The sequence below is a fragment of the Oryzias latipes genome, chromosome 16 (assembly GCF_002234675.1).
Source record: "Oryzias latipes chromosome 16, ASM223467v1".
NCBI classification, from domain to species: Eukaryota; Metazoa; Chordata; class Actinopteri; order Beloniformes; family Adrianichthyidae; genus Oryzias; species Oryzias latipes.
The window spans coordinates 9,720,553-9,746,001 of NC_019874.2; the positions used below are offsets into that span (position 1 = coordinate 9,720,553).

At 43.3% G+C, this 25,449-nt stretch overlaps 1 protein-coding gene across 1 annotated transcript; it reads left to right on the forward strand.

Moving 5' to 3' along the window:
* Positions 1 to 6,172: 6,172 nt before the first annotated feature.
* LOC101173575 (dolichyl-diphosphooligosaccharide--protein glycosyltransferase subunit STT3B-like) lies at positions 6,173 to 25,287 on the forward strand. The gene is made up of 16 exons (XM_004077656.4): positions 6,173 to 6,683; positions 10,473 to 10,581; positions 12,010 to 12,297; positions 12,667 to 12,732; positions 15,066 to 15,165; positions 15,632 to 15,730; positions 15,808 to 15,954; positions 16,276 to 16,324; positions 16,458 to 16,612; positions 18,185 to 18,396; positions 18,953 to 19,140; positions 19,240 to 19,411; positions 20,858 to 21,031; positions 21,189 to 21,302; positions 23,613 to 23,822; positions 23,994 to 25,287. The coding sequence occupies exons 1-16, from the start codon at positions 6,412 to 6,414 to the stop codon at positions 24,063 to 24,065; spliced, it is 2,427 nt and encodes an 808-aa protein (XP_004077704.1). The 5' UTR covers positions 6,173 to 6,411; the 3' UTR covers positions 24,066 to 25,287.
* Positions 25,288 to 25,449: the final 162 nt, after the last annotated feature.

Genomic DNA, 25,449 nt, shown 5'->3' on the forward strand with positions numbered 1-25,449 from the left:
AGCGCTGGAGAAGGAGGAATGAGTAAACCCATTCAGGTTCACAAAATAGCTGCTTGGGCAGAAGCGAAGCAGCCAACTTACCTGCTCCAGAGCAGATATCGACCACCACCTCAAAAAGACGTTCAGTGACAAATAAAGGGAGCATTTTCTAGGCCACTGCCAGCATCTGATTGAACCAAGTGGACCTACAGTGGATTTTGACAGGAGAGAACAGAGGCAGGAGGAGGTCCAGGAGCTTCATAAAGAAGGCTAGAGCAAACTCGTTTCCAGGTCCAAGTGGAGTACCTTACAAGGTTTACAAGAACTGCTAAAAGCTACTCTACAGGCTCTGTAAGATCTTGAAGGTGATATGGTGGAGGGGGGAGGTTGCTAGCAGTGGCGATTTGCAGAAGGGGCATGCATAACAAAGGAAGAGGAAGACCATTGATCGGTTCAGAATGATCTCTTTGCTCAGTATTGAGTGGAAGATATTCTTCAGCATTATGGGTAAACGCCTGACCAACTAACTCTTGTAGGATTCATAAAACGATACCTCAGTCCAGAAAAGAGGGATTCCAACTGTGCCGGGATGCTTAGAGCACAAAAGAGTGGTCACATCATGGATGTTGATTTATTTTTTCTGAAACCATATTGATCATCCGACATTAGTTTCTGCTCCTCAACAAATGTTTCTGTCATGATCGGTAGGCGGGACAGATCCAGACGCTGAATCTGAGCTTGGTAATTAAGTTTTAATGTCAATTTTGTTTTGGCTGGGAGATGATCCTTGGCGAAAGCGTGGCTCGTGGCGTGGCTGGAGGCAGAGCAGCGGCAGAGCGTCTCCGGAATTCATCGTGGCAGCAGGTAAGCAACTGAGGATTTCCACACAGGTCACCTTCGTCGTGATGAATCCTGAGACAGGGAGGCATGGAATTAGAACGAGACAAGACGAGAGTATACAAGGCATGAGCAGGCAGACCTGGCGTAGTCACCATTAGGGGTAACGAACTGGCGTCGAATGAATGGGCTGGATCTCCTTTTTTTTTTTTTTTCTTTTTTCTTAACTGGTTCTGTCCAACAGCTGAGCAAACAGATTAGAGCTGAAGGCTTTTTGTGTTGGACAGGTTTTACTATCACAAAAAGAGGTTATATAGCTTCAAGAAACTAGAGTGTAGATTTGTATAAACCCCTTTTTGTCGTATTATTTTTTATTTATTTGTTACATTTAGTGTGTGTGGGGAGGGAGAGGGGAAGAATGTGAGGGGAGGGTGGAAGAGAGTAAAAGGAAGAAAGGTGAAAAGGTGGAGGATACAAGCACTGATTTGAATAAGTTATTATTTTAAGCTGTAACAATTATACCAGATCTGCTGGAAAGACGAATGTTACATCAAAGGTGGAAATCTGACACTAAGATGAGCGAAAAAAATCTGTCCATCAATACACTGTGGGTAAGGAGGAGGGATGAAGCAGACAGGGAGCAGTGTGGCAGTGTGCACGTGCACGTGGGGGTGGAGATACATGCATGCTGCCGACGTGAACCGTGTGTTCATAAGGGGAGCCAGATCCTACCCAGCCAGACCAGCCAGACCAGGAGAGGGGAGGAGAGCCCCCCAGGCCAGAAGCCCCCCCAGCATCCGGACCCAGGCAGCCCGGGAGGGGAGGAGGAGGGGACCGCCCACCCCACCAGCCAGGCACAGAGAGGGCCCCCCTACAGGGGAAATTTTAGCAAACACATTTTTCAATAACACTTGCGAAAGTTTCCACGTTCGAGGCAGGGGCTCGATACACGCAACTGACAATGATAATGTCAATCTCTATAGACATATATTCCATGACATAATCAATACAGCCAGACATTGTCTCCACAACTTTGTGTTCAAGACCATGTTTCAGTCAGCACATGAAACTCAATGAGGAGATCTTGGACAAGATCCCCCTTGGTTGTGAGGGACCAAATGTTCAGGAGACTGAAGTTGACATTCATGCAGGGGAGGTTGTTAGCTGTGTTGTTAGTCAAGTGAGCTAGTACTTTTAGTACTGTCCAGGGAGTAGCGGGTGCCATGCACGCCATCGTTCACTCAACCCGGAAGTGTCCACCCCAATGTCGCTTTTTGACACTTGGATGTTGGCCCTTACCATCCTTGTGAAGCAGAATTTATCAAGCGTTGGATTGTTCACCCACTATTAAGAAACGTGAGCTTGGTTTTAGACCGTCATGAGACATCATTTTGAGGTCAGATATGCTGCTCATCTCAGAAGCTTCTAAGCAGATCGTTCTCTTGGAGTTGACTGTCCCCTGGAAGGACCGGATCAATGAGGCAAATGAGAGGAAGAGGGCAAAGTATGCTGACTCAGTGGAGGAGTACTGGAACAATGGTTGGAGAGAAAGTTGCGAGGTTCAGGGGGTTCATAGGCCAGCCGCTTTGCAGGGCATACATCATGCTGGACATCACCAGGGCCAGCAAACAAAGGGCCATTGAGGAGGTCACTGAGGCAGCAGAAGTAGCCTTAGTGTCAAAGGGCCTAAATCGTGCAAAATCAACTTTTTGAGCTTTTAAGTGAATCATAATGTTCATTCCGATCATCCCGATTTGCACTGTAAATGTCAGAATTTTAAAACTGAGATGGAACGGTTCGGATAAAAACAGTCACACTTTAACTGAATCTTTGTTTTGAGAAAACATCTTGGTAAGTTTGCCATTTTGCACAAATGGCGTCGAAGAAAACAAGTCCGAAGCAAAATAAATCGCAGCCGTCGGCCATGTGCGGGCATGACTACACTCAGATAGATGTTGCTTCCAACATAAAAAGAAAACCACCAACAACTCCCACAAAATCTATGGGACCACCTGTGAAGATATAAGCGGGACAGGAATCTATTTCCAGATCTGATGATGCTGTTTTGGCTGTAGTCGAAAGGTTAACTTCCAAAATAGAGGACTTCGGCTGCTTGAAAACACCATAATGGTGGCAAACATCTCCTGGCTGGTATGAACGCTGCTGAGATATAGGACTGCAAGACAAAGATTGCAATGATGGAAAGAGAAATACCATGGATCATGAAGGACAACAAAAAATAAAGGAAAAAGGTGCTGACTTGGAAAGATATAAACGACGTTGGAACATGAAAATTCATGGTCTGAAAGAAAAAGATCATGAGAACATCAAAGAAACTGTGGTTGAAATCTTGTCCAAAATCTCACCACAGTGGGCAGACGTGATGGACACGGTGGTGGACACTGTTCATCGACTGGGGAAGAGAGAGGAAGGAAGACATCGCCATGTGATCCTGCAGTTCCTCACGAGGCGACATAGAGTGATTCTGAAAAATCACTAAAAACTGCCAGACCTGCAAAGACCTGGGGATCCGCTTCAAGGAGGACTTCAGTAAAGCAGACCGAGAAGCTTGAGCGGCCGCCTGGCCAAAGATGGAGCGGGTCACTGTGGAGTGCAAAATTTAACAGGGAGGTGAATTATTTATTTATGTCATTGAGAGTTCATCGTGTTTAATTGAAATAGGTTATTTTATACTAGTTATTCTAAGGTTTGCTGGCTTATTAACATTTTAGTCACTTTGTATACATATTAGAACAAATTTAAGTTAAAAATTTACCTTTAATAACAAAAATACATTTTTTCCAAGATGTGAGAGGTCTTAATCCCTATGTTTCTATAATTTATCTCTTGATAATTTGTGTTATTTTCCAGTTAAACATTTCAGTAAAGTTCGCCATCTAATGTTAAAATTCTCAGTTCTATATTTAGAAAATAGTTAGAGGCGCAGCTGACCTGTAATTTAAAACGACATCCAGAAATTACAATGGAAGAAGCAGAAAAAGCCAAGAGAAGTTTAGCTTTAGATAAATCTCCAGGATCTGATTGGCTTACCATTAACTTTTATAGACATTTTTGGGAACACTTGAAAGAGCATTTTTGTTAGTCATAAAGGAAATTTCTGTCTTGAACATCCTTCCAATGAAGAAGGGCGTCATCACCTTGATTCCTAAACCTGGGAAAGATGCCATGACACAAAGATGACTAATTGATCATTTGAGACCTATATCCCTCCTCAATAGTGATTATAAAATTCTAACCAAGATTTATGCATCTAGAATGAAAACAGGAGAGAATCAGATAATCTCAGACACACAATCAGGGTTTTTAAAAGTACGATCAATTCACAATAATTTCCGCTTAGTTCTACATCTCAGCAAGTGTGAATGGTTGCTAATACACCAGTCTCATCAGTCAGTTATTCATAACATACCTGTTAGGACTGTTGTGAAATATCTGTTCACATTACCAAAGATAGCAAAAAAATGGAGGAAATGAACTTATGGAAAACTTTAGAAAAATGTAAAGTCAATTTAAACATGTGGTCACAGCGTGACATTTTTATTCTGGGCAGAGTGTTTCTCACTAAATTAGAATGCTTATCCAGATTCATTTATCCTGCATATTCCCTCCCAATTACTAAATCTGCAAGGAAAGCAATAAATCAGGTCAATATCAATTTCATATGGAAAAACAAGACTTATTACATAAAAAAGAACAATAATTGAGGATTACAGTCAAGGTGGACTTATAGCCATAGATTTTGAAAATTTGGATGGAAAGATTTATATTATTTGGCCTCGGTCTTTTCTGCAAAATGGGAGAAATATTTGGTTTCATATTCCTTCAAACATTTTCTCTCATCTAGGGACCATTGAGTTCCTTCTAAAATGTGACTAATTACAGAAACCTTCCAATCAAACGCTCTGCTTATCATCAGCAGGTATTACTGTACTGGAAACTCATCGTCAAACATAATTTTAGTCCACACAACACTCCCATATGGAACTGTCGGTATATTTTATGTAGGAACATATCAATATTTTACAAAAATTGGATTGATAACAGTATTCGGTTATTATTACACATTATGAATCTTAATGGAAACATTATTTCTTTCGAAACTTTTTCCAGTAAGTTTTAATTACATGATAGAAAACAATATAACAATGTGATAAAAGAACTTCCTCCAGCCTGGTACATAATGTTCCAATTCATCTTCTATCTCTGTTGTTTGATGGTGAATCGCTTAATTCCAAACTTTCAAACTCATTCATACGATCTTTGTTTATTAGAGAACTGTTTCAGACATCTTACAAAAATCATTCTATGTACACAAAAGAGGAAATATACAAGTTAAGATGTCAGTTGGCTATATATCTAATTCTTCCAAAATACAAAGAAATCCATTTTAAAATAATTAATGCAGTTTATCTATGCAAGGACCTACTACATATACACTATAGTTTTCAAGAAAATAATTGTTTCTTTCTACGATATAAATATAGAAACACTTGATCATCTCTTTTTTGAATGTGTATATACTAACAGTTTTTGAGTAGGAGTTTTTTTGTTGTTGGCGTTCAAAGTTTCCTTTTCCTATTCAGTTACAAAAAGACATCGTTTTGTTTGGAGTAATTTCTGGTGATAATTTATTTGATTTGGCATTTAACACTATTAACATCTGGAAAATGTTTCATTCATAAGTACAGATTTTTAAAAATCAAACCATTATTTGATACATTTCATTGAACATCAATTTTCATGAAAGGAACAAATAAATAAATGAAAAATGAAATGAATGAAAATGAAATAAAGAGATCTGTTTATATTTTAAACCTCTGAAATTTATGGAAAACAAAATGCCATAAAACTGTCTGTTTTCATTGAAGATTACGTGTTGTATGACAATCCCTAGTATTGTAGACTACAATACTAATTTTATTTTATTGTATTTTATTGTTTTTCTTCATTTTTATTTCTTTCTGTTCTATTCATCTATTCATATGTGTGTCATCTTTTAAAGTTCTAATAAAATAAAATAAAATACAGGGTAAATAACCAAATATGTTGCTGTTAATACTAATATTGCTGTTTGTAGTTCTTGAAAATATTAGAACGATTATTAAGGAAAATATTTGAACCAAGATCACCTGTGTTTGTGTGTATATTATATTTTGAAATATGTCAATAAAAAAACTCGTCTCATTCGTCCCTGTTATGGCGCAGAAGAACTTGTCCTTAGGTCAGGTTATAGTCTTTTCTTTGGTCATCATATTTGTCAGTCAAATTCTTTGTCCTTTTATTGGTGTTCTGAGAATCAAAGCACTTCCTGTTTTAGCTGTCTCACTCTGATAGGCTAACATCTCTTCCGCCTTGTGAGATGTTCCCGCCTCTATCAGGAAAGAAGGAGAAACTGCAAGAAGCGCGCGTGACTCTCCGAGGCTGTGAAACCACGCCGCTATGTGTCCAACGAACGACCGTGTTTGTGGGAAATAAGGGTGCCGAGTCTGCAAGGCAGCTTTGGGGAGTGTGAGAACAGAAAAGAAAAAGTCAAACCGAGCACTGTCCTCGGATACCCGCAGAGCTAGCCTGAACATGGCGGAGCATCAGCCGGTTTACGACAGCAAACAAAGATCCTTCCAGAGCCCCGGAGCATCGTACTCCAGTAACGGACGTCCAGAGAGGGACGGGGTGGCCTCAGCTGGAGCGTCCGGGGCTGCAGGTCTGTCCGGCGGCCTCTCGCAGCCGGCAGGTTGGCAGTCCCTGTTGTCGTTCACCGTCCTCTTCCTGGCTTGGCTGGCCGGGTTCAGCTCCAGGCTCTTCGCCGTCATCCGTTTTGAGAGCATCATTCACGAGTTCGACCCTTGGTGAGTTTTTATTGCTGGACGTGGAGGTGGTCTGAGTTTCTGAACTGCAGCATCATCACGAAGAAGCAAGTCACGTGACACTACCAGGAATGGTGGGGTCGTAGTACTTATCTAATTTATTCTAAGGCATTTGCACGAGCAGATGACTGGGATCACAAGTTGCTTGCGTGGCATTTTTTCCACAAATTGATTGTGATGAAACAACAGGTGTGGTCAGCTTTGCAGTAAGCAATGATTCCTGCGAGACGTCCTGGTCGCTGGTGCCCCATCAGTTCTTACTGAGACCAGGTCATCAATGGGAACCTTTATTCTACTAAGCACTCCTTTACTGTGTTGTAAATATCAATCCCCTATTTTGGATTTCCTTCATAGAATAAGTTCTCAAAATAGCATCCGTATGAAAACAGCCAACTGAGCTGTATCTCTGGAGTCTACGACTCGTCACACTGCAGTGAAAACCAGATACACCTGTCCAGGTCCGACTCAAGTGGTCTGACAGGATCTGCAGACAGCTTTCTCACCCTCCACGCCACAGTCTTTGCACCAAGCTGGACATCGGCAATAGTGGACATGATCTCGATGATCGGTGAAGGGCTTCTTTTGCTTGGTCAGAATGTGTGCTTCTTTAAATGATACCTCTAGCCTTCTTCATCGATTTAGTGAACAGGGGCTGTTTTTTAAATGACTTTTCAGCTCTTTCACCTTCTCTGCACAGATACTACTGCCCACCGAAAACTCCCGCACTATGGCGTAAGGTCATTCCATGTTGCATCTTTACAGACTTCCACGCTTGCTACACAGATCAGTGGTTTCAGCATCTGAAAAACGCAGATAAATCCAATCCATTCTAATTATTTTTATTCTGGGTGAATCCCATCTCTTAGCAGCTTGGTTCATTTGTGCTGCCAGGCACTCATGGAGTTCCATGAGTTTTTTTAGCCAGTAGGCAAGTATCATGTCAAGAACCAGTGCTGTCCAGTTCTTCATACTTGAGACTATTGTTTTCTCCCATGGTTGCTGTTATAGCCAAGCATCTCAAGGATCACTGCTGTAACAGTAGTTATTTGGGGTTGTCTTCCCATGTTTAGGTCTGGAGTGTGGTATAGCCTTCTCTCTGATCTGGTGTTCTGCCACTTCTGTGGTGTTACCACTTCAATTTCAAGTTGTGTTAGGGGTTGCTTTTTGTGAATGTTGGAACATTGGGCTACTAGTTGCGTGGCAATTGGCCTTGATTGTGGGGTTTGAAGCATCCACTCACTCCACATTCTCTGCATGTAACCTCTCTGAGTAGGATTACTTGTTCTCACATTGTCTCTCATGGGTTATGATGTAGACCAGGGGTCGGGAACCTTTTTGGCCGAGAGAGCCATAAACGCCACATATTTTTAATTGTAATTTTGAAAGAGCCATACAATAATGTAGTGTCCCTTTCCCACACTGAGGCACGGAGACTTGACCTCATTTAAGGTTCTTTGTTCTTGTTATTGCAGACCGCAACAAACGCCGCACAATTAATTCAGCAACTCCTGAATCTCTCCTGCCGACACGACAGCGCGTCTCCCAACTTTATATTCACCTGCTCCCGCTCCAGCCCACCCATTTCCCTTATTCGGCCCATAGCTGAACCCAATTGGTCCAAATTACCTAACAACAGGCTGAGCGACAGAACTGAGGGCCAATCAGATCTCTGCTTGATGCAAATCAGTCTGCAACAATATGTTTAAAAATAAATATACTGGTGAATGTGTGCATTTGATGTAATTTCAAGATTTTTAAAGTACAATAAGTCTGTGAATTCTTTTTAATAACATTGTTATGCTGTTGCTAATAAATGATGAGTATTTCTCGTGGTAGTTTTGCTGATGGTGTCTGGTTGCTACGTGGTGAGTTTCTGCTTCATGCAGGCGTTGAGACTTCCAACGTGATCGTAGGTCTGAATGTTCTGTAGATGTGAGACAGACTGCTCACATAAAGACGCGGAGCCAAACACACACTCACACTCTGCAGTGAGTGACGGGCAGTGGGTTTTACGTTTTTACAATCCCTGCGCGATTCACCTGCTGCCGGTCCTCACAACCCCTCACCCCTACACTCTGCTTCCTTCCTCACACATCCCTTCCCCGCATCTGCGCGCTCTTTTTCAGAGACGAGAGCGCGCAGTTTTAGGCACGGCAATTCACAGGTTTCCGGCTGGTACAAACTCTGTGAAATAATAGACAATAGTAAAGTGACCTCTGGCATCGCATCGCGCCCGAGAAGGACTGGTCTAATGAAAAAAAAAGTATAATTAAAGATTTGTCTGCGAGCCACATGTGACCATCAAAAGAGCCATATATGGCTCGCGTGCCATAGGTTCCCGACCCCTGATGTAGACAGTAGCATTAAGGGTATTATCCAAGGACCCTCACTTGGTTATGTTAATAGCTCATCATTGTTATGGTGTTGCCCCATTCATAGTCCATTCCACCCCTAGGAATCTTCTTATCTGCGCTTTTCCAGACGCTCAAAGCGTTTACAATGTGATATCCTGGGGTAGACTAGCAGAGGTTTGGCTGCCAGGATGCGCCTTTGGCTCCTCTGACTATCACCAGGACATTTATACACATTCACACACCAGTGGAGCCACACTGGAGGCAGGAAAAGTGAAATGTCTTGCCCAAAGACACAACAGTTGGCTGGAGGGAGCGGGGAGCTAATCGTCGAACCTTCGATCATTGGCCAACCTGCTAAACCAACTGAGCCACTGCCGCCCGCATCGAACCATGGTGAACGGATTCTACTGAAGATAACAGAACTAACTGCTTTTAAATGTTGGCTGGAAGGAAGCCAACATTTCAAACTTGAGTTGAAAACAGATGCCAGACTGTCACCTCGACCACGGTCGCGTGGAGACCTGAGGATTGAACGGCCAGGAGGGAGTAGCTCAGCAAAAGCGTCTTCTTCACGTGGTGTAATACACCAACTAAAGGAAGTTGGCGTTAAATAGTCATTCAGGATTAAAGTCTTGTTTTTGAAAGGTCTAGAGTTCAGGAGGGAGATACGAATAAGAGTGCGATCAGACTGTTGACAAGCAAGATTGACTGGCTGGAGGTTTTTCAGCGCAGGCCCTTGTCTGTGGATCCTCAGAGGCTGGTGACAGTAGCGGACGTCCAGACTTCGGAATGACAGGCTGCAGCCATTTGTAGGGGCACAGTGAGCTGCAGACACAGATGCTTTGCTATGGTAGCTGGTGCGATTGCCGAGATGTTTGGATGGGTTCAACGTTCGAGTGTTTGATGCGGGGGAAAAGTTAAAAAAACCTTAAGCAGCAGGAATCGCAGCTTCTTTGTGATATTTGCGGTGGCGGATGAGGAGTAAACCGCAAGTGAAGCGCACCAAGTAGGGAAGAGGAGACGCTAGAATCAGAGGAAGTGTCTTTTATTGTTGTCCCATAGGAGAAGTCCCAAGAATATTTGCAAAACCACAGATTTTTAGAAGATCAAACATGAGTAGTGGCGTCACTTCAAAAAACGCAAAATTGGGAACAGGGTGAAAAGCAGAGATTGGCAGCTTGCCTCATACTACGGTTCCATCTTGAACATGTGTGGAAAAGTTGTTTGCAAAAACACAGTTTGAAATTGTACTGAAAGAGTTTTACCCACACATTCCAGCAAAAAACTTGCTGACTCTTGCACTTTTAGCTCTAAAATAACATTTTGTGTCTGAGCTTTGAACAGGGAAACAAATGAAATCAGTCTTAAGGGACAGCAGTGTCTCCTGAGCAACAGTTAAGTGTTTTTCCCTTTGCAGGTTCAACTACAGGTCCACTCACCATCTCACTACCAATGGCTTCTATGAGTTTCTGAACTGGTTTGATGAAAGGGCCTGGTACCCCCTGGGAAGGATAGTTGGAGGGACGGTGAGTTGTTAATGTATGAGGGGTAGGAGAAGACAAATATGTACTTTTCTTCCTTTTCATCTCAGTAGTCCTAAAATGTTCTTTCTTCTGATAGTTTATTTCAACATATTTTGTTTGTACAATTAATTAACCATTATCTTTAATTCATTTCTCTAATTGATCTATTTTGAATGTACCATATTTTCAAAACCATTAGGCGCACTTAAAAGTCGTAAATTTTCTCCAAAATGTACAGTGCGCCCTATGGTGCGGTGCGCCTAAGGTGTTGTTGCGTGACTTTGGCAAAGAGGGCGTAGGATAAGATAGCATGAAAACGGTAAAGAGGGAAGTGTGGGCGTGAAAGAAGGCACACCCCAGAATAGTGCAATAGTGCAGATATGCATTGCGCAGAACAATATTGTTTTGGAAACCCTAATAATGCCACCTGCAAAGAGACACGCGCTCTCGAGCTGCACGCAAGCTTTCACCTGTGCTCTCTGGTACAGACATCTTCTCAGAATGTTATATATTGCCCAGTAATAAACAGACTACACACACTTTGTGACCTTTCAGGTAGCCATGAGCCTGACACCCATGAAGAACACGGGGCAGGAGGCTCCACCTTTGTTTATACAGACACGTAACTTTGCGCTGCACAAAATGGTTCCCAAACAAAACATGTAGTGATATTCATCGCACTCTAACAGTGTGCGTTTATGTTTGGTGTTACAGAGTGAAGGAGAACAGTAATAAACCCCCCCCAACACAAAATCCTCCGGCGGTCGGCCGTGTCGCGCACTAAAAAATGCACGCAGCTTATAATGGAAATGAAAACAATGGAAATTAATACAGTCAGGACCATAAATATGAGCCCATGTTTAATAAATGCTTTAGTTTTTAACATTTTTATGCAATCTTTTTGTTGAACCCATGAAATAAAAGATGAAAGTCTGTACTTCAATGGCATCTAAGTTGTTTTATTTAAAATTCACTGTGGTAATGTACAGAAACTAAATTAGAAAGAATGTGTCTCTGTCCAAATATTTATGGTCCTGACTGTAGTTAGAACGCAGTAAATTTGTTGTATTTCCTCGCGAGATAGAAACTTCTATTGTAGAATAAGGATGTGTATGTACTGCTGAAACCACGGGCGTGTGTGTAAGAAGAGGGAGTGTTCGCAGCGCAAGAGGGAGTAAGAGGGGCGGAGTAGGAAGTGAAGGAGAATGGGAATAAAAGGTTTCCCCCAGAAGCCCTTGAAGTCTGAACACAGGACTAGCAGAAAAAGTAAATTATCAGCAAGATGAATGTGTTTAATGTGTTTATTATAGTTCCACCTCGAAGGACATTCTCCCTTCTATACCTGTCCTATTTGTCACTCCATAACACGTTACTCCAAACGGGTTGATGCCTTTTGTGACGGGTTTCATCCCCACCCTTGTTCTCTTCCAGGTCTACCCTGGCCTGATGCTAACAGCAGGACTCATTCACTATGTCCTTAACTTGCTGCACATCACCGTGCACATCCGGGACGTGTGTGTCTTCTTGGCGCCTGTTTTCAGCGGCCTGACATCCATCTCTACCTTTTTGCTGACGAGGGAGCTGTGGAACCAGGGGGCAGGGCTGCTGGCAGCGTGTTTTATTGCTATCGTTCCAGGCTACATTTCCCGCTCTGTGGCCGGCTCCTTCGATAATGAAGGCATCGCCATCTTTGCCCTGCAGTTCACCTACTATCTCTGGGTAAACCTTTTCGTTCTTGGTCTTAGTATGGCACTTTGGTCTGTCTGTTTTACTTATATATCATTACCGTATTGTTGTATCTTTGCTACAGTGACACACTAGAGGTTGCAGAGTTACTTCAGATTGGCATTGACGGCTAAAAAGTCGAAAGAGCATACCTAATTTGCACACAATATCCTTTTCTAAAATATACATCTAGTGGCTATTGGTGCACTTCTAGTAAAGGTTAAGATGATCATAAAGCAGAAAGGTGTGGTTCGCAGAGAAAGTTAAAAGACAAACACAGTTTTGAAGAGCAGCTCTGTTGGAGGAAAACCACTAATGGAGGTGAGACTGCATGGTGTTAATGCTCTCCTGTATAACATGCAGGTGAAGTCTGTGAAGACTGGATCCATCTTCTGGGCCATTGGATGCTGTCTTTCCTACTTCTACATGGTAAGAACATTCACACAAACAGGGGTTCACAAAGCTGCCCACTCAATAAGCGTGGACCTGCTTAGAAGACAAAGTCTGCATTTCTGGTACGGACATCTTCTCAGAATATTATATGTTGCCCAGTAATAAACAGACTGCAGACTTTTTGTCACCTTTCCGGTAGCCATGAAGCCTGACACCCATGAAGAACACAGGGCAGGAGGCTCCGCCTTTGTTTATATAGACAGGTTACGTTGGGCTGCATAAAATAGTTTCCAAACAAAACATGTTGTGATATTTGTTGAAATCTAACAGTGCGCGCTCATGTTTGGTGTTACAGAGTGAAGGAGAACAGTAATAACACCCCCCCCCCCCCCCCCCCAACACAAAATCCGCCGGGGGTCGGCCGTGTCGCACACTCAAGAACGCACACAGCTTGTAATGGAAATGAATACATGGAAATTTATAATTAGAATGCAGTAAATTTGTCGTATTTCCTCGCGAGATGGAAACTTCTGTTGCAGAATGAGGATGTGTATGTGCTGCTGAAACCACGGGCGTGTGTGTAAGAAGAGGGAGTGTTCACAGCACAAGAGGGAGTGAGAGGCGCGGCGCAGGAAGTGAAGGAGAACAGTAATAAAAGGTTTCCCCCAGAAGCCCTTGAAGTCTGAACAGAGGATTAGCAGAAAAAGTAAATTATCAGCAAAGATGAATGTATTTAATGCGTTTATTATAGTTCCAATCACGCTCCATGTGCAGAACTTTATAAAAAAAAAAAATTTCAAAAAACAAAAGTGTGGTGATGAGGTCATCACCCTTACGCCCACCAGAGGGGTTTCAAGAGTCTGCAACACCGCAACTCTTGCTGCTTCACCACCGCAGTGATAAAAATTCCACACTGTCACACCTCTAGGCTGGCTAAATGCAGGGCTGCTCCACACTAGTGGATGTTTAGGGGTTTTCACTGAGCTACAGGAAAAAAAGTTTTAATGGAGTTAAGATCTGGAGACTGGCTAGGCCACTCCAGAGCGTTAAAGGTCTTCTTTCAAAGCTAGTTCTTCTTTGCCCGAGCAGTCTGTTTGGGATCATTGTCCAGCTACATTTCATCTTCAATGGTCCGTCCGTCCGTCCATCCATCCATCCATCCATCCATCCATCCATTCATCAAACCAGTTTTGTCCCTTTTGATCACGGGGTTGCCGGAGCCTATCTGTGAGCGAAGGCAGGTGGCACCTTGGACAGGTCGCCAGGCTAACACAGGGCCACACACCCATGCACACTCACATTCACACCTATGGACAATTTAGAGTAACCAATAAACCTGCGAAGCATGTTTCTACAAACCAAATAAGAATGTTTCTACATGTCTGCATGTTTCTACAAACCAGGGGTCTTAAACCGGCACGCCGAGGGGCCCACCTTAATATGAAAGTTTAATATTGGCGTGACCCGTGAGTTTTATAAGAAAGCACTAAGGAACCACAGGCATTTACAGTGTTGTGTGCGTAGCTGATGAACCAACCAATCACAGTGGGACACATGGCTCCTGTGGGCGAGACATTGACCGGGCTTGATGGATGCAGGCAGAGAATCATTTAAGGCAGGAAACCTGACACCCCCCTCTCCATCTTACATAGGAGCAGATGGAGGTTACGATGTGCAATGCATTCTGATTGTAGCATACTCTCACATAGATCTGCTCTGATTGAGACTGCAGACCACATTAATGAGTTCCTTACTTTTCTTGTATCTCAGATATGTGCAGGGCTGAAAATAAGCAGCTACAACCAGGTACTGCTTAGCAGTATAAAATCTGGGAGTGGCACGGAGTTTTAACTGTGTGGCCAGTCTTTGTTGTTTTAACAGACACACACTTCTTTGCGTACACCAGAGTCCTTGTTCATCCCAATGTGTACGTGCATTCAAGCTGAGAATGCGGCCCAGCCTCAGCCGGAGTCTGCCTTCAGTGGATCGAGGCTAAATTGAGTTTGAGAGCCCTGTTCTAAAGTGCCCCTAGGTGTGCATGTGTGTGGGTGTGGCTCTGCGACAGACAGCAGGGTGAACCCCGCCTTCACCCAACAGTAGCCAGGACAGGCTCCAGCAACCCCATGACCCCGAAAAGGATATAACAGGTTAAGAAAATAAAAAAATGAATTGACAGCTGGATGAATGGACTTTCAAAGGTATTACAGCAGCAGCTGGTGGTGGCCCCAACAGGAGCTTGTGCCAGTCACTGGAAAGACTGCAGCATGACAGGAAGTGCCAAACTAAACCTGAACCTAAAAAATGAGCCTGTTTCAAATGTCATCCAGTCTGCTGATGTACTTGAATGACCGTGGTGTTCTGTTTGACAGGTGTCGGCCTGGGGCGGTTATGTGTTTATCATCAACCTTATTCCTCTACACGTGTTTGTGCTGCTGCTCATGCAGCGTTTCAGTAAAAGAGTCTACATCGGTGAGAAGCACACACACTCACAGGATCTTCTATAGAAATCAAAAGAACATTAGAGCAGAAACTTAAAAATCACACTGGCTTTTCCCCATATCCATCATCAAGAGGGACGAAATGCAAAGCAAGCAGGAGGCAAAATAAAAGACTAAGAATACACAGAAAATGTTTTTTTATATTGTTTATTGTATAATTAAAGGAAATTATCTTGTCAAACACAGATTGACAGGACCACAAGCACACAAACTGTGTGCTTGTGGTCCTGACTCTCAGGTGTGTTAAAACTCTGAACAAAGAATTTATCTTCTTCAAGATTCTGAGTAAGTCCAGGTCAGAAAATGTCAGCAGCAGCTTCCAAATTGACTGTGAGGAATAAAGAGGGGATTGTGAGGATGCAGTTGTCTTGTAGTCTTAAAATACGTTTTTTTTTTTGGTGAACAGTCGTATCATCCATGCACATGTTTACCTGCAGCATACAGCACCTTCTACATCATTGGGCTGATCCTGTCCATGCAGATCCCCTTTGTGGGCTTTCAGCCAATCAGGACCAGTGAACACATGGCAGCAGCAGGTCAGTAACCACACAAACAACACGCCTCTGCTGGATTGTTTTGTGAGGCACTAACGAGTCTCATCCCTTGCATTTAGGCGTGTTTGTGCTGCTCCAGGTCTATGCTTTCCTGCAGTATCTGAAGGACAGACTCACCAGGCAGGAATTCCAGACTCTCTTCTTTCTGGGGGTGTCTTTGGCTGCTGGGGTGGTTTTTCTCTCAGTCATCTATCTGACATACACAGGTCAGTGTCCCATAATGTGATCTAAAAGGACTTAAGAAATTTTGTGACCAATCGGGCTGCTGTCTTCTGCCAGGATTCAGTTCAGTTTGGTCATAAAAAGCTGAAAAAACCCCAGAAACATTATTAGAAGCCATCTTCAAGTTTGTGCTCTGTGTGAGTTGGTGTGAGTCTGTGTCAGTGTTTGTGTGTCAGTCTGAGTCTGTCTGCATCTCTGTGTGCATCTGTGCGTGATAATTTACACCGAGAGACTCACAGAACCACACAGTGTGTGCAGGCTGGCGGTAGATGGTTGACTTTAGTTTCGTCTGATTCCGCCTGCAGGTTACATCGCTCCGTGGAGTGGCCGCTTCTACTCCCTGTGGGACACCGGGTAGGTAGTGAAAGCAGCTCTGGAGTCAGTTTCAAATGTCAATCCAGCTTGTTGTGTTAATTTCTCAGACAAAGGCCTTCTGCTTTCGCTTTTGTTCTTCTGTACCGTGAGTGAATTTGTTTTCTGTGATCAGATATGCAAAGATCCACATTCCCATCATCGCATCAGTGTCTGAGCATCAGCCCACCACCTGGGTCTCTTTCTTCTTTGACCTGCACATTCTGGTCTGCACCTTCCCAGCAGGCCTGTGGTTTTGCATCAAGAGCATCAATGATGAGCGAGTCTTTGGTAAGAGGGGACCATCGACCTGATTATCATCCTTTCTGGGAGTATTTATTTATTTCAAGACAGTTCTTTAGCTGAATACAGGTAGAGGATCTATCCATGCGTTTTCCTTATGGCGCCGTTTCCCTTTTGGGCCCACGGGGTAGCTGGAGCCAGTCATGGCTACTGTTAGGCGAAGGCGGGCTACACCCTGCACAGGTCTCCAGTCTGTGGCACACACACACACACACACACGCACACACGCACACACACACACACACACACACACCAACACTAGAGTGAATAATCAACCTATGAAGCATGTTTTGGACTGTAGGATGAAGCCTGAGTGCAGGGAGAATCCACGGGAAGAACATGCAAACTCCACGCAGAAAGATCCCAGCCAGGATTCAGACCAGGGCCTTCTCACTGTGATGCGATAGCGCTAACCACTGCACCGCTGAGCAGCTCATGAGGATGTCTAACCTCTGCAAAAAAAAAAAAAAAGAAGTAGTTTGGGAGAAAATGTAAAATACTTCTAAATGAAGCTGGACTGTCGCTCTCTGCCTTTCGGTTTTCTGGGTTAAAATTCCCCTTTGTCCTTTTAGCCCACTATTCAAATGTGGGTTTTTTATGATGGATTTGCTTTTCTGGACAAGAACAAAAACATTTGTTAAAGAACGTAAACATGTTTCCACAGTAGTAAAGGAAGAAAAAGCTCTAAAAGGAAACACGGGAAGGCTTTGCTTTATTTTAGTAGAGTTTTAGTAGAATTTTTTGTCTTGCATGGAGATTGGCTTCATGTCATAATGCTGACGATAAGGTGTTTTTAACTAATAAAATATTGTATTCATTTTTAATTATAAATGCACACCTGGGGTTGCTTTCCATTGTGATTTGTTTTGTGAATTTCTGCTAAACTGGATGATGATCATGAATAGGCCTGCACAATATACCGCAAATTTATCGTTATCGCGACATCAAGCTGTGCAATATGCATACCGCAAAAGACGGCGAAAATCGCAATAAATGGTTACCTTGACCCTTGTGCTATCCTTGGCACTTTAACATTGGGAGTGGGGTCATCTAAACCCACTAGACAGTGCACTGAACCTTTTTTCTTCAATGATTTGTGATCTTCACTGGTGTCCATGGATTACATGAAGTCTTTCCACCTTTATCCACCTTTGTCATGGTAGGGAGAACACGTCAAAGTAAGGGTGGGGTCGTCTAAGATAGCACAAGGGTTAAATGTGCTAAAACAAACTCATGGCAGCTTGAAATATTGAATAAATGAAATAAATCCCTTTATGCATTTAACCAATCGGAAGGACCCGTTTACGCTGTTGATAAATCAAATGAGCCTCCTATGTCGACAAGGGTCATTTGGAGTATAATTTTCATACTGTTGCATTGAAATGGAAATTATGTTTTTGGTTGGTTTGATATTTGTTTATATACCGCAAATTGTATCGTTATCGCAATATTAATCACCAATATCGCATATAGCGAGTTTTCCTCATATCGTGCAGCCCTAATCATGAACGACTTTCTACATGCTGAAAGGACCCAAAGCCTGACTGTTGTGTTCTGCAGTGGCCTTGTACGCCATCAGCGCGGTATACTTTGCTGGCGTGATGGTGCGTCTGATGCTCACCCTGACTCCAGTGGTGTGCATGCTGTCAGCCGTGGCTTTCTCCAGTGTCTTTGAGCACTACCTGGGTGACGATGCAAAGAGACAGAGCCCCCCTGCAGAGGACAGCAGCGATGAGGACGACAGAAAGAACCCAGGCAACCTGTATGATAAAGTAAGCATGTTTCTGCTCTGTGAGGCCCTCTGGTCCACCACTGCTCACTTCTTTACCGACAGGACTCTCCTCACCCAGAGGTGGCTTCTTTTTTCCACTTTACTCATTTTTGTTTCACATTAGTTCAGTTTATTTTAACCTGAGTGCCTTTACAAGACTTTCAAAAGGGAAAGCTGGAAAATGAATAATTTAATCACTATGATGCTTTCTTAAGTTAAGTCTTGTGTAAAAAATACTATAATTTAAGCTTTTCTGCATCATGTAGAAACTGTTTGTTTTTAGAAAAGAAAACATTAATTCAGCTGTCCTGTGATGGATGGATGGATGGATGGAACTTGATCCCATGACGGGGCAGTTGCTTATGTTTTATCTTTGACTTTTCTATGGTTGAAAATATAAGTAGAAGAAATGTCTGGATGTTAACTCATGCTATGGAAATATTTCTTGCATCCTGTGGGGGTTTTTTTGTTTTTTTTTTGTGTAGGAAAGGTTTTCATGGGTGACGTTTCCTGTAAAATTGTGATTCCATCTCTTTGTAAACTGCCTCCCCACTCAGGCAGGGAAGGTGCGGAAACACGTGTCGGAGCAGGAGCAGGCTGAGGACGGCCTGGGCCCCAACATTAAGTCCATTGTTACCATGCTGATGCTGATGCTGCTCATGATGTTTGCTGTCCACTGCACCTGGGTCACCAGCAACGCCTACTCCAGCCCCAGCGTGGTGCTGGCATCGTACAACCATGACGGGTGTGTAGTGCAGTAATGATGAAAGAAAATGTCCCTCCATACATTTGGACCCACAGTAATGTTTGACCTTTGCCCCCTCTGCACCATGTGGCCCTTCAGTTCCAGAAACATCCTGGATGACTTCAGGGAAGCTTATTATTGGCTAAGGCAGAACACGGATGAACACGCCAGAGTGATGTCATGGTGGGACTATGGCTACCAGATAGCAGGCATGGCCAATAGGACCACTCTGGTGGACAACAACACATGGAACAACAGTCACATTGCTCTGGTGAGCCCCAACCCTCCACCCCCAACATAGAGGAGAAAAGCTCTGTGGAACTAATCAGAACCAGAAAGAGGTTCTGGCTCAGATGAGACAGACTAAATGTTAATCAGTGACTCTAATGAAGAACCGTGTTGACAAAATAAGCTTATAATTATAAAAGCTAAACGTGAAAAACTTTCAGTCCTCATCCAAATCAAATTTAATCTTTTCCAACTCGTGTTACTCAAAGTGCTTTATATAAAAACAGAATTGAATTTTCAAAACAAAAAGCAAGACAGTTTACAAAATTATAAAACCCATACAACACACATACAAACACACATGCACCATACTAAAGCATAAAATGGTTCACTTAACTGATTCAACGCATGTGTAATCTGACTTTGTACTCAAGTGGGCAAACAATATTTTGGGCACCAGTGACCCCCCCCCCCCCCCCCCGACTCAAGTTCACAGAATGCGCCACCACAGGACCCCCCCCAGATCTACCCGAAGAGCCAGACATAGGAGATCCCACTGCGGCCACCCTGTTCACTGGGAAGGGTCAGTCAGTGATGTGGAGGATCCCTGTGAGGAAAACAGTTACAACTAAAATCTAAAAGGAATAAAATTAAAATAGATAAGCAAATAAGTACTTGAATAAATCTTAATAGACAGATATCAAATGATATATGTCAATGAAATAAAAATATAAATGTGTATATACCGGTATATATATTAAAGGTACATGTTTACATAAACGTTTATGAAATTAGTAAAAAGAGTAAATAAATAACTGAAATATCAAATCATTTCCTAAATTTTAACCAAAAGCAGATTAAAAAGGTCTTGAGCCTTTCTTTAAAAACATGAACAGTCTCTGCGGCCCTGAGGCATGCTGGGAGGCTGGTCCACTGGCGAGGTCCGTAAAAACTGAACGAGGCCTCGCCGTATGTTTTATTTCTAACTTTTGGGATAACCAAAAGGCCTGTATCAGAGTACCTCGGGGTCCACGAGGGCTCATACTTTAGATAGACCAAGACCATAAAAACACTTATAAACCAATAAAAGAACTTTAAAATCAATCATGAAGCGCACAGGGAGCCAATGCAGCGATTTTAAAAACCGGTGTTATGTGTTCCCGCCCCCTGGCCCTCATCATCACACTTGCGGCTGAAGTCTGCAGCAGTTGAAGGTTCGATATCCTTCTTCTGGGAAGACCAGAGAGCAGGGTGTTACAATACTCTAATCTGCTGGAAATAAAAGCATGCACTAGCACCTCTGTGCTGGCAAGAGAGAGAAATGAGCGGAGTCTGGCAATATTTTTAAGATGATAAAATCCTGGTTTTGTTAATTTTTAATTTGTGGTATAAAATGAATCTCAGTCAAAAATAACGCCCAGGTTTCTCACACAGTGAGAAGTTTGATCAGTTTTTAGTTTAGATGAAACAATCTCTCTCTTGTCTTCAGGTGGGCAAAGCCATGTCATCCAATGAGAGTGCAGCTTACAAAATCATGCGATCTCTGGATGTTGACTATGTCCTCATCATCTTTGGAGGGGTAATTGGGTACTCTGGAGATGACATCAACAAGTTTCTGTGGATGGTTCGCATTGCAGAGGGGGAGCATCCCAAGGACATCCGGGTGAGCTGGGATACACACTCACACACATGTGCACACGCACACAGACACGCGTGCAAAGACACTGAGATGTGCACACTCACAAACATTTTACTTTTGTCATATTGAAAAAGTGGTTACAAAATTAACAAAGTAGGTTTTGTTGTGTCTCCCTCCCCAGGAAAGCGACTACTTTACCCCCCAGGGTGAATTCAGGGTAGACAAAGCTGGCTCCCCCACTCTGCTCAACTGCCTCATGTACAAGATGTCCTACTACCGCTTTGGGGAGATGCAGGTACAGTTGGTCCTGTGATATGAACCCGCACCTTAAATTGAGACATCTGTAGAAACCGCCTTTGCCTTTAGCTAAAGCGAAGAACGGCCCAAAAACATCTGGACGTGGTCTGGTGTAACCTGGTCTGCCGTAGATCGTAGCCGTCTGAGAGGTCGGCAACCTTAACCACTCACAGAAATTTAAACACAGGAAGCCCCAACAGCCTTTGGAAAACCCGGTGTTTCCAGTGAACGACATCATTTTACTCGTTTTTAAAGATCCTGAAGAGATTTTGATGGATCCTGTCATTTAATGGGTTCTGATGGGAACTATTTCCCGAGAGTCCACAAAACTAGCAAGTATGTCATCATTAACTGGCAGTTAATCCGCTTCTCCAATAGATTTTTGTCAACAAAGCGTTTTTCCTCATCTGGATCAGGATGGTTTTGGACAAAAGCTGCGTGTTTATTCTGGGATGTCTCGCCACTTTTGAGACTTTGTTGTTTGCTAGTTCCTCATTACATATTATTCATACCGGCAAAGTGGTTGAAAGCAAACAGATCTGCCCAGGTGCCGCTAAACGTACCGTTTTCTTCAGGAACTTCAGTTTTCTGGAAAATTCTCCATCGTTGTCCTATCTGGGTGTTTTTGGGATTACACGCCGTCGAGAGTCGTGGCGGTGACACAGGTCGATAGTCACATAGAACTTTACTTAGAAAATGTCTACATTTAGATTTTATTTCAACCTAATTCTCAGTTTGTTTTGTTTTGTTTTAAAATTATTTTTATGAACCTTTCCTGTTTACTGCTTGGCGACGGTCGTTGTCGGCACAGTGAGCCGCTCCAGGGACAGGAAGCTCCTGTAACCCTTGTGCTATCCTAGGCACTTTAACATTGGGAGTTGGGTCATCTAGACCAGTGTTTTTCAACCTTTTCTGAGCCACGGCACACTTTAACCTTAAAAAAAATCCCGCGGCACACCAGCATCCAAAAATTAAAAAAAAGGAGAAACTTATAGTCTGTATTGATCTGCAGCCCCTCCGCAATCTCACATGCATTTTTGAGATAATTGTTGCAGAAAAAGCTGGAAACTGCAGCTGTTTTTTTTCTAAAAGATGCAATAAAAGATAAGTTAGAAGATTTAAAAACAGTTTGATGTGTGTTCGTTGGTTTCAAGACGTTTAACAACAGATATCCGTTTGCGCTGTCACTCTCACAACCCAATGCATCATGGGAGATGTAGTGCAAAAAACGGCCAGAGATCGCGTCTCTGAGCTTCATTGTTTTGTTCACTTGTTCCAGTCTGATACCGGATTCTGTGGAAAGCTACACCGCTAAAGACGAGCTTTAGCTGGTATTTTTTTTTAGAACTGAGCGACTTTACGAGCTAAATCGGGACAAGGAAGTGAAGACTTTAACCACTTCTGATTGGTCAGACTAATGACATGTGATTAAGCCTTCAAGAATGATTGGTGGAGACAGTTAAAGGGACGGGACGTTTCCAAAATACAGCCGAAGGTGCAGCTGAATCGCGGTACTGTATCGTCATTCTTATCAAAATGTCTTTAATAAAATAAAATAAACGCAAAGAAAAAGTATTTTATGATCTTTTATATTCCTAACTCCTCAGTGTTTTATCAGGGCCTGTTTGGATGAACAGAGAGCTGAAATCATGGAGATGGAAAATGTTTTTAGATCAGTTAATGAGGGCAATTTCCCACGGCACACTTGACCATCTCCCACGGCACACTAGTGTGCCGCGGCACACTGGTTGAAAAACACTGATCTAGACCCACTAGACAGTGCTCTGAACCTTTTTTTCTTCAATGATTTGTGATCTTCACTGGTGTCCATGGATTACATGAAATCTTTCCACCTTTATCCACCTTTGTCATGGTAGGAAGAACACGTCAATGTAAGGGTGGAGTCATCTAAGATGGCACAAGGGTTAAATACAACAGCTGGCCGGCAGACGACCCGGAGAGGCTCTGCATGATCAGGCTTTTTTTCCACTTCACTTTCAGTATGTGCTGTCTTTTTATAAGCGTTCACAGCCGCAGACTCCCGCTCCGCACGTTCACTCTGCTCTCATCCTCCTGCCCGCTTGCACATCCCGATGGTGTTAAAGGCACCACAACAATCTTAGAACATAAGTTATTTTACAAAACCACAGAGAGCCGCATGCGGCTGCCGACCCCTGCTTTAGATCGTACCATAGATGACGTTTGTGTGTCCTCAAACTTGTATTGTCAGACTGCAGGTTGACGTGTTTTTCAGACCTACTGATTTACTTCCAGAAAAGAACTAAGGGAATCTTTTTTCTGTTCAAAGTTGGACTTCCGGACACCCCCGGGCTTTGACCGGACAAGAAATGCAGAGATTGGCAACAAGGACATTAAGCTTAAGCACCTGGAGGAGGCCTTCACATCAGAGCACTGGTTGGTCAGAATTTATAAGGTCAAGAAGCTGGAGAACAGGGACCGGATGGAGAACAGGCTGCGCAGCACGGACTCCAGCCGCCAGAAGTTCACATCAAAGAAGGTAGGCTCTCCCAAAACCCTTCATGTAATCGGTTGATTCCTTCTGCTGGCTGTTATTCTCCAGTCAAGATCAATTGAAATTTCCACTGTGATCTGGAGCTTTCTGAACAAACGAATTTTCAGCAGTGAGTCTCTTGAGAAGTACTTATGTGTTTCTTCTGTTCCCCTAAAGACGGCCAAGAGGAAGCGTGGGTATGTCAAGAACAAGCTGGTCCTAAGGAAAGGCAAGACCAAGTCCTTATAAACTCCATCCACTCATCAGGCTGTGGACTGGGGTTTCAACAAACATCACAGCACCATCACACGAGGAAGGCTGTTTAGACCACTCGCACCTTCAGCTCCATCAGCCCACAAGACCTCTGAGCTGAGGACTGACGCCCCCCTCGACAAACTGCCACTGTTTTCTTTTTGTACTTGAACATATTTGGATGTGATGGGAGCTGTCCTGCATCCAGAACTTCTCTTAAATGTCTTTCACCTCGATTGCAGAACCGTGTCTGAACCTGAACCACACAGCCCCTTTCCTGTTCGTGGACCAGCAGGTCTAGCTTCTGCAGGACTGATGAGCTGCACCTCATTACATAATTCTCCACCAAAGATTTCCTTATGGAAGCATTTGTTCAAGGTTGCTATGGTTACTGCTTGCCCTCAGCAAAAAAACACAAAGCTGGCATTCAACAGACCAGCATGCATTTAACGCCCTTTCTGAGCATTTTTAAGTCTGTGTTTATGCCTGATGCATTCACACTCACAGCTGGTTCAACCTCACTGTTTAGTTCAAGCTTACTCACATGCAGACAAACACTACACACATGCAGACAAACACTACACACATGTTCAAACTCTGCACGGGATGCAGTCTGCTGGCCTTGGCGCCGGCTCCAGATCCGTCTCTCAGATACGAGGGACCTGGATACCTGAAGTTGGGTTTCCTGCCTGTCTGGATGTTCTCTTTAAATGTTACAGCAATTACTAACATTTTCCCAAGATCACAATCGGAGCAAAAATCACTTGAAGTTTTCAGGAAAATTTTGCATCCACTACAGTTTAAAATCCTGACTGCAGCTCAGAGCAGGCCTGGCGCCATTGATGTCTGCATGCAGCCTCCTGCTCGTGGATCCTCAGGAAGTGTCATCAGGCTCTGGTGTTTGTCACAGCAGCTGATACTCTGGTGAACCCAGCTGCAGCAGCGTTACACAACAACAAACATTTTCCAGTAAATTTTCCACAGAAACTGTTTGGTTTGTGCAAACTAACTCCTGTTGCATTTAAGTGCACCCAGCATCAGAACGCTCCCAAAACGGGGTTCTGAAGGCTGTGTGGGCCAGAGGCTGCAGAGTCCAATGATCCGGTCTTCGATCTGGTTGTAATTTCATCCGTTCAACACTCTTCCTTTGACTGTGAGGATCTGGATGCAGGTGTGATGGAAACATGCCTTTTTGAATAAAGAGGTTTAAATATGTGGATTCCTGTTTGTACCTAACAGTTCCAGCTCTTTGACGTGTCTGGGGCCACACGCTGTAGATGCATTACAAAGACCATTCAACAAGCAGCATCAGAAACTTTAGCTCAGCTTTATGATGATTCATATCTTCTCTCTGTGAGAAGCTGCTTGTAGAAACAGATCA

What these genes read in the sequence shown, in the direction of transcription:
- LOC101173575 (XM_004077656.4), top strand. Translation starts at nt 6,412, where the DNA reads ATGGCGGAGCATCAGCCGGTTTACGACAGCAAACAAAGATCCTTCCAG. An exon ending in CAGGCAACCTGTATGATAAA is followed by an intron (nt 18,397 to 18,952) that starts GTAAGCATGTTT and finishes CTCCCCACTCAG; the next exon opens with GCAGGGAAGGTGCGGAAACA. An exon ending in GCATCGTACAACCATGACGG is followed by an intron (nt 19,141 to 19,239) that starts GTGTGTAGTGCA and finishes GTGGCCCTTCAG; the next exon opens with TTCCAGAAACATCCTGGATG.